At 40.9% G+C, this 15,846-nt stretch overlaps 1 protein-coding gene across 1 annotated transcript in view; it reads right to left on the reverse strand.

Annotated features, from left to right (window-relative positions):
- The window catches only part of HSD17B4 (hydroxysteroid 17-beta dehydrogenase 4), a 258,525-nt gene that overhangs the window by 149,040 nt on the left and 93,639 nt on the right, over positions 1-15,846 (reverse strand). The window contains exons 9-11 of the mRNA XM_083151604.1: positions 7,834-7,925; positions 6,465-6,489; positions 4,696-4,824 (exon numbers count right to left, since the gene is read on the reverse strand). Of these exons, the coding sequence (XP_083007730.1) occupies positions 4,696-4,824; positions 6,465-6,489; positions 7,834-7,925 (246 nt within the window). The remainder of the gene's footprint in view (positions 1-4,695; positions 4,825-6,464; positions 6,490-7,833; positions 7,926-15,846) is intronic.

Consider the following 15,846-nt stretch of genomic DNA (forward strand, 5'->3'; position numbering starts at 1 on the left):
CTGCTTATAGTAGAAGCAATAAGCCCGGTGGCAGTTCAGCAGCTCTGGACTGGGTCACTAAATAGAAGGAGGTAAACCCCAGGAGGGTTATTTATGAAGAGTCAGGCTGTCACTTTGGATTGTGTTTCTGCCCAATATTTAAAAAATGTTTCTAAGTGCCTTGAGTCCTATTGGAGAATGAGCACTATATAAATAATATTATTATTACTCGTTATGTCTATGAAAAGCACTGCCCTTTTCGACGTCAAGCAGAAACATGATCCAAAGGGATGGGTTTTCCAACCCGACTCTGCATAAAGAAATCCCCAGACATCAAATTAAAAATAAACACACGCCAAGCCTGTCCGATCTACGAGGCAGAAAACAGCACTGGGAAAGACGCGGAGCTACTTTATATATATCATCACAGGGGTGATTTGTAAAGTACCGAACTGTACATAGCTAGAAGGGAAACTAACACATTGGGGTGTATTCAATGCTTTCTGCGAGCTGTGACAGAGAGCAGTGCTGCCTGCTCGCAGTCACAGCTCGCAGGGTCAGTATTCAGCTGACCCACCCTGCAAACAAATTTTCCCCCCTCGCTCCAAAAACCTAAAGAGTGGCATATGAGGCCGCTAAAACAGCGAGGCTCACGGCTAAATGCAACAGGCTCCCTGCATTAGCCGAGAGCCTTGCTGTTTGGGGGAATCCTCGCTGTCCTCAGAAAGCAAGGATTTCCCTGCTGCTTTGAATATGGTGAGCGGCCGGCGCTGGGTTAAACCACGAGGCTTGTTTTCGGCGCCGTTTAAGCCCCTAGACGGCCGCATTGAATATACCCCACTGTAAGGGATGTCACACAAAAAGGAAGCATATAATACTAACAAATACATGTAATTTGGGAATTCTGATTGAATTTTATTTTAAAATAATTTAATACAGTACCATTACTAATTGAAAGTATTTTCAAACTAGAAGGAGGGCGAATGCAATTACACTTTGAGAATTAGTAACAAGGATGTTTTCGATCAGCTCTCCACTTCAATCTTGCTATTGGCCCTCTACTCCATATTCTGCAGCAGTGGTCTTGTTTCCAGAGAGTGTAAGTAGGTACCAGTAGTAATAAACTTACCCCTTTCACACTGCAGCTATTACACTGTAATTTGCTGATTTTTAACAGTTTCAAAACGGTTATAGCTGCAGTGTGAATGCGCCAGTTTTAAATTACCGGTTCAAGAAAAACGGTAATTCAAAAAAGGTAAAAAGAAGGATCCTACACGTTCAGACCCGTTATTTGTGTAGTGTGAACGGGTCTGAACCAGTATATTGGATCCCACACTCGTTGCACTCACATGCTTCGCTCACCACAGGTTGTATTCTCCCTCTATGGGGGTCGTGGAACCCTACAAGGGAGAATAGCCCCTGTCAGTCGGGATCCCCCCTTGTCGGAGCACCGGCAGTTGGGATTCTCACGGTCAGAATTCTGATTGTCGGGCAGTCATCCGGCACTCCTAATAGAGAGAGGGAGGTCATTCCAGTAAAGGGGAGCAGCACAGGTAAAATCAGGAGAGACAACTGTGACCAGGAGAGGTGACTATGCTTGGCCGACCGGAGAGGCAGTGTGTGTAGGGAGATGAGATTGGAGATGTAGGGAGCAGTGGAGTTACAGAGTGTAAACATTTGCATTTGCATCCAAGCATTACTGTATATTCTTATCTATAATTTACTCAAGTTGTGGGCCAAATGCATGCTTATATTGTGTATATTCCTTTTTGTATTTAGGACCACTTAGATTATGCCCATGTCTTTCAAATTTGTAAAAACTAAGCCTTTTTTTTTTTTTTTAAAGCCAGAGAATTTCTTAACCATCCATTGCACTGCGTATACCTTAAATGTCAGGGTGTAAAAATCTCTCTCTAGGGATACATGAGGAAATACTGAAAGAGATTTAAATCTTTTTTTTTTTTTTTTTAAACAAGTATTTTTCATCAAAGGAAGAGCAGATAATACATTTTCAACTAAGCCACTGGGATGAGAAAGATCTTACAGTGCATTTGTTATAGCTCGTTTGTACTCTCGTGGACTTCCATGAATTTTGTGATGCCAAGATACTGCAGTGAATCTTAGTGTTCTGTATCTTGTTCTCTTTTAATAACATTACTATCGGATTGTTCCACAACAACATGTGTCAAGGACACAGCGGACACCCTACTACCTTGGGTCCAGCTGAAGAAGCCATTAAAAAGTGCAAACATTTGCTTGCCTTTAGTATTACATTTTCTTTTTATTCATAACGCATTGACATTTCATTCGACCTTCATTCTGTTTATACATTTTTTTCATTAGCAGTCTTATTTTAAGAGACCTACAGTAGTCTGACATGACGACTCCCGCTGACGCAGCGGTGTAACTATAGCACCGCAGCCCCCGCCACCGCGGGGGGGGCACTGTGCATGTGGGGGCGCCGGGGGCTGCGGTGCTATAGTTAAACCCCCCCTCAATCCCCCGCAGACTTAAAATGGCCGCCCCCATATAGCAGACAGTTCTCTGAAACTGTCTGCTGTATGGGGGCGGCCATTTTCTGGTGGTCCTCAGCAGAAGAACGGAGCCGCCGGGACCAGCGCGATAGGTAAGGCTGTGGGGGATTGAGGGGGGGTTTGCATGGGCGGCGGGACGGCGGGGTAGGGGTGCTCGGCGGGGCGGCGCCCCCCCCCCCTAACGGCGGGGGGGGGGCGCCCAAAACGTAGCTACGCCACTGCGCTGACGTGCTGCTACACAGCCCCAAATATGCTTCTGGCGATCATTGGTCTACTACACAGTGTAGGAGCCATAAGCATCAGATTGTGTGCTTTGATGGGGTTACAACATATCAGTACACATAGAACCATCGAATAAAATAATCCTGCCTACATGCCTACCTACAGTACATGCAGAGTCAGAGTGGCTTCAATTTATCATCGTTTCGGTCAGTGATCAGATTTGCTCTCTTTTTTTTTTTTATTTACTAAGATGGGAGTTCTATTGAAGATGGGATGCTGCTATGGGCAACCAATCAGATTTGATATTTTATCTTCTAGAAAGATCTAAATAAATAAGTAGATCCTGGTTGGTTGCTAAGGACAACCCATCCATCTTCTATAGAAAAACCTTCTTGGTAAATAAATGACTTAGAAAACTTAAATCAGTACCATTATATCCCTTATATAGAGCAGTACACCCTGCACTGAAGGTCGCTGGAGTTTCAGATCAGGTAACTGCTATGCACAGTATGGGAGAAGGGCAAATTGGGGGGGGGGGGGGGCTTGAATACAAGAGGGAAGATGTATTATAGCGGCGTTATAATACTTCCTGCTTTGTCTCATTGACAAGGCGAAGCAGGAAGGGACACAGACAACATGTATTAACATCTTGTCTGCCAAAGCAGGGGAACGCAAACTCCCCCCTCCAGCGATGTCCCCTCATGGAGACAGATAGACAGCGCGTCAGGCTGAACTAATGAGATGTCTCTGTCTGCCCGGCTGGCGCACTGGGCATGTGCGAGATCTCACGATAATTGAATAATGATATCATGAGATCTCATGCACAGCCATGAGCCAGCAACAGAGCTAGCATTGTCCCTGCAGTGGGAGTAGGACAATGCTAGCCCTGGACTGGCAAAGCGGTCGGGCGGCTTAACACCTAGGAGGCTGTTAATACATCGCCCCGCTAATTGCTGGGGGGATTGAACACGGAGCGTTCATCAGTGTCCCTAATACATTTCAATAAATGTTATCCCCCCAGTTAAATAGTGTTAAGTGCAGCATATGCAATTAACGCTAGGTTATACATCTGCCCACTATCTGGTATTCATTGCTCATATTTAAGGAATCTGCTCTGAGGACTTCATGGGGTCATATTGTTTTTTTAGCCCATTATTTCGTGAGGTATATTGTACATACATAATTTCCTGAGGTATACTTACACTATAGACATATTTTCACAAAGCCTGAACAACCTCAGCCTGTTAGACAGGATATAACTATTGGAGGGGGTGCCGGTCAGCAGCCGCAGGGCATGCTGCTCCCATTTGCAGAGAGTGCGGAGGTCAGGGTCTGTATCTGCCAGTGCAGATCTCCTGGACTTGTCTACGGAGCTCTGGTGACCAGTCTGTGTACGCTGATGTCTTTGGATGCTGCAGCTGGGCATACATGCATGCATGATGCATCTATTTACACTGTAAGCCTCCTGCTGCATTAGCAGGCCACCTGCCTACATGTTGTCTATGAAAAATGGTTTAACAGACACCATTGCTTTGACTGGCCCTCTTTTATTTAACCGAATGCTTTTCTTTTAAGTCCACCTTATGATTATACAGTATGTTTACAGTGTCATTAGGATCTCAATACATGAATTGTACAAAAACAATGCCATTATATGTTATGATGTAATATTCCTTCACTCTTTGCACTTCATACATGCTTTGTGTAATCTAACGTTCATTCATTTAAACACAAACAAATCAAAAAGGAAAGTTGAAAATAAAAAACAATTGTAGATAGAAGTTTTTGTTAAAAACACGCTTTAAAAAGAGAAAAATGGAGAACAATGGTAAACTATAGATTAGTCAGTAGGCTTATAGTAATAAGATATTAGTTTTGAATGCACTTACAAAACATGGACAGCCAAAATAAACTTCTCATTGGCCTACACAATATATTAGGGTCTGATTTATACCGTTACCTTGAATTGTTTGTGGCTTAGTAGCATTATCAAAATCACAGATCTTTGCCCACTCATCACGCACTGCCTCTGGTGTCATTGGGCGATTTTTCTGCCTGATAATGGTGCCAAGAGTTCTTTCCCAACGTACTAATTAGAGGAAAGTAATAGAAAATATTGATCAGAAGCCTCAAGGTGATAGCAACTAGTATTAAGAAATACAAAATAAACTTACTTTTTAAAGGACACTTTTAAAAGGATTTTCAAAACTATCTAAAATGGACTGCGCTTTGTTTGCAGAGAGCTTTATAAAAGGACTCACCATTTCTCCTCCGCCACAAAGGATGGAGGTAGGAGACCTTTCAGTACAAAACTTAAACCCACAGAAGGTTTTCATTGTGTTTTGTCAAAGTAGATAACCCTTCTCCAAAAAAAAGGGAAATTACATTTAATGCTGGCCCACAAACACCAGAGTGGATGGGAAATGTGGTGGATGAAAACAAGGCTAGGGAACATTCTGTGTTATCAGATGTCTGACTGATCATAAAAGACAAAAAAATAGCAAAATTGGGTCATGCTATCTCAGGTTAGTGCAAAGCCTCATGCTCCATAAGAAACACGGTTCTGAAGATGCGGATTAATATATTGTAAAAAGTTAATTAAAAAGGAAACGAGGTGCATACAAATGGAGCGATTTTCACCTTGCCCAGAGAGTTTCCCCGCTGTGAATGGCTTTACATAGCAGGACGCAATGTAAAGCCGTCTAGTCTGCTAGTAATATTATGGGCAACCTCATCACTGGTTCGCTTCTGGACTCTTGACTGCTTCATGTACAGTATTCTATTGGTTGCAATCTACATGCATTTGATGTATGGTCAGTATATCATGGCTATTGTCACAGTGTAAATGGCATTTTGGGGGATCAATTTTGTTTTTAGCATTAACAGTATAATGGTTAGCATTACTGAGTAACATTACTGAAGTCATGGCTTAATTTTCCACCACGGTCCTAACTTTGTGGAGTTTGTATATTCTCCCCGTGCTTGCGTGGGTTTCCTCTGGTTGCTCTGAATTCCTCCCACAATCCAAAAATATACAGGTAGGTCAACTTACTCCAAATAAAATGAACCCTAAAATGAATGTGTGCGCATACATGTGGAAGGGAATATAGATTGTAAGCTCCACTGGGGCAGGGATTGAGGTGAATGGCCAATAACAATCGCTGCGGATCGTGGAATATGTGTGATCTACAGTATATAAAGAATGGATAATAAAACTATAAATAAATATAAAGGGGACATCATTCTGTATTGCTGCAAAACTTCAGCAAAATCAGTGATAATATAGGGAAGAGGTGTGGCTGATCATATAAGCAAAATATGTACTTACCCTTATATACTCAAGTATAAGCCGACCCGAATAGAAGCCGAGGCACCTAATTTTACAACAAAAAACTGGGAATACTCATTGACTCAAGTGGGACCCTCACTCGAGTATAAGCCGAGGGGGGACTTTTTCAGCATACAAAATGGTCTGAAAAATTAGGCTTATACTCGAGTAGATATGGTAATTTAACTTTTCTACTTATTATAATGAGCATATTAAACCGCACAGGTTCTCCATTCCAAATTAGGTATACTTTACAGAAGGCTCCCACATTTCTCCAGTATGTCATAGCTTCCAAGCTCCTGTACACTTTAGAAAATAGCCAAATGAATCATTTCCATTGTGTTAATGTTTTTCGTTGAGCTGCATACGCAGGACAGGACCTCTAATTACGTGATACTCACATTTTCCAATCCAGCCAGCCCCAACCTGTGGGAAGATAAAGCGCACATTTCTTTTTGTTCAGAATCTAATCCATACAACAGCGCATTGCAATTTTATATCTACAGAAAGCAAAAGATTAACTATTGGATTTCAGCAGTTTCAGGAATAAGAATGTAATACCAGCACAGGAAATCGTTTCAGCCATCACATTTTACTGTTCATTCACAAAGCAAATTATTTATAACCAAGCATTTTGCAATGGTTCTGTTACCTAGGAGCGGCTTGGCTAGTTTTTGAATGTAGTTTAAATGTCCTCTAAATCAAACAAGTGTTTGAGAGGGAAAATATTTAGCACATAATCATGAACCACAATGCACCCTATTTCATGGAAGCAAAGGCCCATGCACACTGGGCGATTTTGAGCTGAAAGCAGCTTAGTGTTGTTTGAGCTGATGCGCGCTCCTTCATCATTGCTGCCGCTCATCTGCTGGGGGGGGGGGGTGCTGCCCATAGCATCTTGAAAGCCATCCCCCCCCCCCCCCCCCCTGTGAAAATTGTTGTTTGGCTAGGGGGGAAAGTGCTCAGTGTGTATGCACTGAACGATTCTCAGCCCAGCAATTTTCACATCTTAGCTGTACTTGCATGCTGGGTAAAATCACCTAGTGTGTATGGACCTTTAATTTAAATTTCTTAAAATCTGGCTATACAGTATACACAGTTCAAAAAACAACAGTGACAGAAACTGCAATAGTAACAGTTAAAAAAAAAAATCAATGGGCCTGTTCTGCCGCAGATGTGATTTTTGATTCTATAACAGCCGACAGGATTTCTATAGCGATGCACAGTGGAGCCACCGCAGTTGCCCGCAATGGCTTACACATTTGCAGCATCAATGCAGATCCTGGAATCATTGATTTAATAAGTGAGTTTATGATCACTCAGAATGGCAGCTGCACCTGAACAGATGGGGCTGTGTTCCCTGCATACAGAATCACAGTCAAATGCTCTGTTTTTGCCTCCACTTCCCATTTCCTCCCATAAACAATGGCTTCCTGTCAATCACTTCGAAATGACCAACCAGAGTTTTATACTGCTGCTGGCCTGGACGCTTCAGGGTACACATTAACCTTCCAATATTTAAACGTAAAACATTTCCTGATGTCCTTTGTTTGTTTATACTGCATTTATGTACTGTATTCTACATGGATATTTAAAAATATTCATTATATATATATATATATTAAAAATAATAATATATTATAAATTCTCATAGACACTTGAGATTATTATTAGATAGAGGGCAAAACAGATGTTAATATTTTTTCCTTAGGCTCTCGAAAACCCATAAAATAATTGGCCTCTTGACAGTGAAGTAAAACAAAATCTCACCTCGAACAAACTGCCATTTTCCTGGCAGCTTTCATGACAGAGCCACAGCACAAGGGGAGCCACATACTCCGGCTTTAAGGCATCCAACAGTTCTAAAATGAAATCAGACAGGCAAGCTGAGTGCAGGAAGGAGAAAATATGTCCTGATTCATGTCATGCTAGGCTGTAATTGTCTACCAAGTGAATGTTCTGGATCTGTTTTACAAACAAGCCTAAGGCTTAACTAGCAGACATTTTATAAAGAATTGGAATCAATGCAGAGTGGACCCAAGACACATATTGGGGAGGGCTCATCCCACAGTTATATTACTAGTTAATGCATAAGCAGCCGATTCAGAAATATCGGTCTTGCAAACAAAATCATTTTACCCTCTACTGTGTAGAATAGGAGTCTCATTATCAAAACGTAGGAAAATACCTCATGCTGTTTGATATATAAGAGCTTCTCAGGCACTGTGCCTTCTGCATATATCCATCGTAGAACAAAATCTCGCAAGAGGAAAGAAATGGCTCCCAATGACTAAATATACACGGGGCGATTTTCACCTCATTTGTAAGTGATCTGACTAGAAAGCTTAGAAATAGAGCACTGATCGTTCCGTGTGTATAGGCCGGGCGATGCGTGGCTCCGTGCGTTACCATCACCCGCAGGGAAAGACCATGCTTGCACCGCCTTTCCTGCTAGATCGTGCACATCGCAAGTGTACCAGGATGTGTGCTGATCAATTGTGCTTAACACATCACTCAGCCTTCCCACACCCATCGCCCGCTTTAGGGTCTGATTCAGAGGTGAAATGCCTGAAGTTTTAATCTGGGAAAGCATCCCGATGGACTGTATGAAATCCATACAATTTTGCTAAGCATTCCTGGGTGGTGACTGGAGAGGGTCTGTCTGGGTGCTGGCATAAAGGAGTCAAAAGAATGCATTAAACGGGCATCAGTGGACACATGCTTTAATGTCCGATGGTGCAACTGATGGTCAGACTTTCAATGTACCACAACAGATTAGCGCTGCAGCCAGTGTGCATCCCAGTAGGAAGTCCATCTTCTATGGTATTAGCATACATTTGCAGTTGCACCTCTGTCACCCTCTGAATAGCATGCTCTTTACATCTCTATCATCCCACCCATATTTCAGTTGTACCTGTTTCTACTGAAGCATTGCAATATTTAAAAAGCAAATTCATAGCTTTGTTTCATATATACAATATCTAGCATTGCAATAGCTTTCTTGACTTCTTATATCTACTGACCTGCCTCCTGTTGCTGAACTCTGACTTTACCCTACACTGATCTCTTGCTATCCTGACTGGTAGGTTTTGTCTAGATGCAGCAAAGCCATTGGAGTACAATGCTTTATAGCCAAGTCCACAATACAACTGCACAGCACCCCTATGATACGTAAGTCTAAGACTAGCATCTACAATTCAATTCCAATGTCCCAGATTGTCTGGTTATTGTAACCCTTGCCCTAATTAGTACAGGATATCAGCATCAGAATCCCTTTATTGCCAAGTATATCAGTGCACACAATACATGAGGAATTTGTTTCAGATAACCCCCGCTCCCATACAGTATACTTACATAACTAATACCAAACCGGACCGATAAACGTGGGGAAGGGCATTCCGGTTGCTAGGTACATGTGTCAACTTTTAGTTGTAGATAGGGTGGGATGACCATCAATTGAGTTTATTAGGGAAATTGCTTGGGGAAAAAAACTGTTCCTGTGTCTGGCTGTTTTAGCAAGCCGAGACTCGAACCGCGTCCCAGAGGGCAGCCTTCTAAACAAGTCATGAGCTGAGTGGGAGAGGTCACTTATAATCCTTCCTTTATAATATCCCTGCTTTATAATAGCATCTTTTAAATACTAAGTAGTGCTGCACAGGCTAGTATGCCAGGGTCCTGGAAGCAACCCCTTTCTTCTCCAATTAGACTACTGATTATAAGATTTTTTTCATGACATGGAATTGGAAAAATCCATGTTTTTAGAATTGTACAGATACTTTAAATTTACTTCAACCAGGTTTTACTGGTTTGAATTCAAGGAGTTAGTGGATCACTAACTATGCTGCCGTTTCATAAATTTCTACTTATTCTGATTGGTTAGGTTTTGTGTTAACATCTAATACATATTTCAGACCCTTAAGCTGAGGGCAACTGACACTGGGAGAACGTTTACACCACCACTCCGCTACTTATAGTACAATATGTGGACAGCTTGTAATATCAGATTTTTGTTCTTAAATCTCTGCTACATGCAACTAATGACTACTTAATAAATATAAGACTCCAAAACACACACACAAAAAAAAGTTCTCTTCTTGAGCAGGATGTACCAGGCATTTGTGGTACACCTTGCCATCTATTGATAGATGATAATGAAATATGTATGAACAGATGTAATAGCAACACAAAGGGCAAATCTACCATTAAGAGCCGGCCATTATGATTGCCCCATGTCCATGAACTTCTGGGTCTGTGTAACAGGTGTCCCTCTGCTCATGCAAAGATGATGCCTGTGGCCGCGAGGCATACAGAGAGGGATCCTTGCAGATCCCTCATACAGTGCTGTGGAGAGAAGCCCAGGGTTCTATGCGGTAACACCAGCTACACCTGTAATGCCTTTATCTGAATGCTAGGAGTTTAACTGGTAAAATGAGGGAACTAGAGACCCTCGTTTTGGAGGAAGATTTTGATCTCATAGGTATTACCGAATCTTGGTGGGATGAATCACATGAGTGGGAGGCTAACATAGAAGGTTATAGTCTGTTTAGAAAAAATAGATTAGGTAGAAGGAGGGGGGGTACTTGTGTATTATCACGGCTCCCACAATTTCCATCTTATGGGATCTTATACAATTTAAACTTGTATACCATTGTAAATGGCATACGATGAGATGAGATTTTAAATTGTATAAGCACACTAATGGGTGCTTTCAAGGTCAATTGGCCCCCCTATAAGATTTTTAATTGTATAAGCACCCTAATGGGTGCTTACAATGTTAAATGCACCCCCACGCCACCCCCACTATCAACGCCAACCTGAAGCATGGCGAGCGCAGCGAGCCCGCGAGGGGCGGCGGTACGCGTCCTCCAACCTTTTCATACCCCCACTATCCATGTCGGCGTGGAGTTGATATTATATAGTGTGGTGAGCGCAGCGAGCAACCGAGCCCAAAGCGTGAGCGCAGCCAGCCCCGCGAGGGGACGCGTAATACTTTGTTTTACGCGTCCGCTCGCCACACTATATAGAATCAACTCCACGCCGACATGGATAGTGGGGGTATGAAAAGGTCGGAGGACGCGTACCGCCGCCGCTCGCCACGCTTCGGTTTGGCGTTGATAGTGGGGGTGCATTTAACATTGGAAGCACCCATTAGTGTGCTTATACAATTTAAAATCTCATCTCATCTCATCTCATCGTATGCCATATACAATGGTATACAATTTTAAATTGTATAAGATCGGGTCCCATCGCAGCACATCTCATCTCATTGCATACCATCTTACACATAGTACACAAGTACCGGAGGGGGGTATGTTTATATGTTAAACCATCCTTAAAACCATACATAAGGGAAGACATTTACGAGAGCACAATGGAGTCAGTAGAATCGGTATGGGTAGAAATCACAGGTAATATTAAAGGGGCTAAAAAACTTATAGTAGGAACTTGTTATAAACCACTCAACATAAATACTCAACATAAATACGGAGGAGGAAAAAGACCTCTTGCTACAGGTGGGAAAAGCGGCCAGCTTAGGGGACATTATTATTATGGGTGGCTTTAACTACCCAGAAATAAATTGGAAAGATAAGTCAAGTAGCACCGGTAAGGGAAATGTTTAGTTGGATACCCTGAATGACCAATTTTTTGAAAGTCCAACCAGAAATAACAATATCCTGGATCTCTTGATAAGCAACAATTGGGACATTCTTACTAGCATAACCATAAGGGAGACATTGGGGAACAGTGATCATAATATGATCACATTTGATTTAAATTTTAACAAAGAAAATTATATTGATGCAACTAGGTCCTTAAATTTCAGAAAAACAAACTTTGGTAAATCTGAGTCCTTAAAGTATATAAACTGAAAGGAATTATTTAGAGGTATGGATACTATTAAAAAGGTGGCAAATGTTAAAAAAAATACTGCTGGAGGACACGGATAAATTTATTCCTAGGGTAAATAAAAGAAGAAACACCAAAAGGAAACCTATGTAGCTCAACAGCAAAGTCAAATTTGATATAGCTAAAAAAAAAAAAAAAAAAAAAAAAAAAAGGAGGGCATTTAAAGTGTTTAAACAAGATGGGACAACCAAATCATTTGCCACATATAAAGAATGTAATAAGAAATGTAAAACTACAATCAAGATGGCTAAATTAGAGACTGAACGTAAAATAGCCGCAGATAGCAAATCTAATCCCAAAAAATTCTACATTTATATAAATGGGAAACTGTTAAGGAAGGAAAATATTGGCCGACTAAAAAATAAGCAGGGTACCCTGGTAATAGAAGGAAAAGAGAAAGCGGAATTATTCAATTAATTTTTTACTTCGGTATTTACAAGGGAATCTTCAGATGATCTCCCACATATTAAATACTCTGCTCTTGATTGCTCCCAAACTGTATGTTTGAGTGAGGAAATAGTCAAAAATAGATTACAGAACCTAAATAGGGGCAGTACAGACGGTGTAATGGTTAGCATTACTGCCTCACAGCACTGAGGTCATGGGTACAATACCCACCATGGCTCTAACTGTGCGGAGTTTGTATATTCTCCCTGTACTTGCGTGGGTTTCCTCCGGGTACTCCGGTTTCCTCCCACAATCCAAAAATATACTGGTAGGTTAATTGGCTCCCAAAAATTAACCCTAGAATGTCTGTGTGTGTGTACATGTGGTAGGGAATATAGATTGTAAGCTCTACTGAGTCAGGGACTGATGTGAATGGTAAAAAAATATTCTCTGTAAAGCACTGCGGAATCTGTGTGCGCTATATAAGAAACTGCTAATAAATAAATAAAATAAATAAATAAATAGTATCAAATCTCCTGGCTCGGACGAAATACACTCTAGGTTACTAAAAGAATTGAGTTCTGTCATAGCACTACCATTATATCTGATATTCGAGTAATCAATAAACTCAGGGATGGTACCAAGGGACTGGCGCATAGCTAACATAATACCAAAAAAAAAAGACTGCGCTTGGGGTGAGATTCCTCTATTTGGAAAGAACAGACCTATTGAAGTTCCCTGAACCAACCAGTAGGGTTCACTGTTTCCCGATTAATAATTATATTAATTAAACCTTCCAGACAGTTAATACACAGTATGCAGGATAAAATAAACTATATATTTTAATCCTAACTAATAAAAAATTGATAAAACAAACATACAAAAAATTATAAATACCGGTAAAAATGCACTTAGCAGAATTGTTTTGATGCATGCATAACAGAGTGATTAGATCTTAGTTAATCCATATTAGTTATTCACTGATGCATAACTGGGGTTTAGTTAGTATGACAGTTCCATAAGGGGTAATAAACGCAAAGTTAGTGAGGGGTTATATTTACCACTCCTTCTCACAATAGAGGTATTTATTTTTCCATTTCCTCACACAAATAGGCTTGTGGAGGCACAGCTGGCGACCTGGATGGTATAGAGGATGCTTGTCTCCCAACTTTGTAAATGATCTCGATTCTGCCTTAGTATGGTGAGAGAACCAGAGGCATTCCCCACCTCAGTCAGTCGGCGGCTTCCTCAGAGAATATAGTGGCGTCATGCACCAGACGTTATTTAAATATAGTGCAGTATCCTGCTATTTTGCGGGTTCCCGGCTGTACTTCCGTGTATCAAAAGCTCGGTCAGATCTCGCAATTTTCTAGTAGTGAGCTCATATCTCAACAGAGGTTGTATTCCAAATTTTTCTGTATATTTTATATGATTTGTTGTAGGTTTGTTTTATCCATTTTTTATTAGTTAGGATTAAAATATACAATTTATTTTATCCTGCATACTGTGTATTAACTGTCTGGAAGGTTTAATTAATAGAATTATTAATTGGGAAACAGTTAACCCAACTTGTTGGTGCACGGAACTTCAATAGGTATGTTCTGTCCAAAGATGTAATACTGCTTGATTTCACTAAAGCTTTTGACATGGTGCCTCATAAAAGGTTATTAATGACACTAGGTAATTTGGGATTAGAAGATAAAATTTGTAATTGGATTAAAAACTGGTTGCACAACTTGGGCAGAGTGGTGGTAAATGGCATATATTCCAACTGAGGTAAGGTCCAAAGTGGAGTCCAGCAAGGTTCAATATTGGGACCCATCTTGTTTAATATATTAAAGATATTGGACGTGCTATACTGAGTAAAATTGCAATATTTGCGGGCGTCACAAAATTGAGTAAGGAAATTAACTAAGGAAAGGATGTCGAAACACTACAAAGTGACTTAAATAAACTGGGAAGTTGGGCGGAAAAGTGGAAAATGCAGTTTAACATTGATAAATGTAAAGTAATTCATTATGGGAACAAAAATTGGTACTTCTGTAGTTTCACGGCGCCAGTATGGTGCCGTGCGTCTGAGTCCCCTTGCGGGGCTCGCTTCGCTCGCCCACGCTGCGGGCTCAGTGGCTCGCTACGCTCGCCACGCTATTTAAAATCAACTCCATGCCAACATGGATAGTGGGGGTATGAACTATCCATGTTGGCATGGAGTTAAGTTACTTTTTTTTACATATTTCGTGGTGAGCATAGAACCCGGAAGTAGCACGGCGCCATGCTGGCGCCGTGAAACTACAGAAGTACCCAAAAATTAACAAGCTACTTATAGGCTAAATGGAGTTATAGGGAATTCTGCTGTAGAGAAGGACTTGGGGGTCATCATAGATGAAAAATTGGGTAATACTGCACACTGCTCAAGTGCAGATGCAAAGGTAAACTGGACACGGTCATGCATTAAAAGAGGTATGGATTCAATGGATTCCAATGTGATAGTGCCTTTTTACAAGGCATTGGTGAGACCACACTTGAAATACTGTGTTCAGCTCTGGGTACCGCACCTTAAAAAGGACATAAATTAATTGGAACAGGTACAGAGAAGGGAGACTAAGCTAGTAAACGGCCTTGAGTCACTAGAATACAAAGATAGGTTAACCAGGCTGAATACGTTTTTACTGGAGAAACGGAGGTTGAGAGATGATCGGATTAGTAATTGTGATTAGAAATTCCGTACTGAATTAAGAAGAGGATTATTCACCATTACAGCAGTAAAATTCTGGAACTCATTGCCGGTGGGGGTGGTTACAGCAACTACTGTTAATGAATTTAAATCAAAACTCGATACATTTTTGGCCACTAAGGAAAAACTATCAATATGACTTACTCAAGTCAGTAGTTACAAGACAGATAGGTTGAACTCGATGGACTAACGTCTGTTTTCTGGCTTAATTACTTTGTTACAGTTCTGGTTACCCTCCGCAATGGGACCCCGTCGGAGGAGATTTAGTGCATTCTGAAGTGTGGTAACAACACCAAATAAAGAAGTTTTATTGCATTTCTTCTTAGTACATCCTGCAAATTCTAAGGATCATTTTAAACAAATAAACTTATTTTCCCAGAAAGGAAATTAACGATTTGTTCTTTAACAAGCTACAGTATGCTTTCTTTTCAAACCTATTTTGTTCCTAAAAACTGAAATTTTTCCAGGCAAACTTGAATATTCACAATCTATAGATCTAGAAGGTTTAGAATAATGAAGGGAAGCACAGAGTATTCTTTTACATCCGTAAGTAAAACTATGAATGTGGAGACTTTAATCTTTTCACATATTAGTAACAGTGGATAGTTTCCTGTCTTGCAGAATAAAAATCCCAGTGAAAAAATATGACACCAAACTAAACAGTGAGAGCTCCAAATCTACTCTCATTCATCCAGCACTGCTTAAAGATTTAACTTGCCTTCACTGTAGCTATTCTGTAGAGGTGTTTGTTTAAA

Source organism: Crinia signifera, chromosome 1 (genome assembly GCF_055691185.1).
Source record: "Crinia signifera chromosome 1, ASM5569118v1, whole genome shotgun sequence".
Lineage (NCBI taxonomy): Eukaryota > Metazoa > Chordata > Amphibia > Anura > Myobatrachidae > Crinia > Crinia signifera.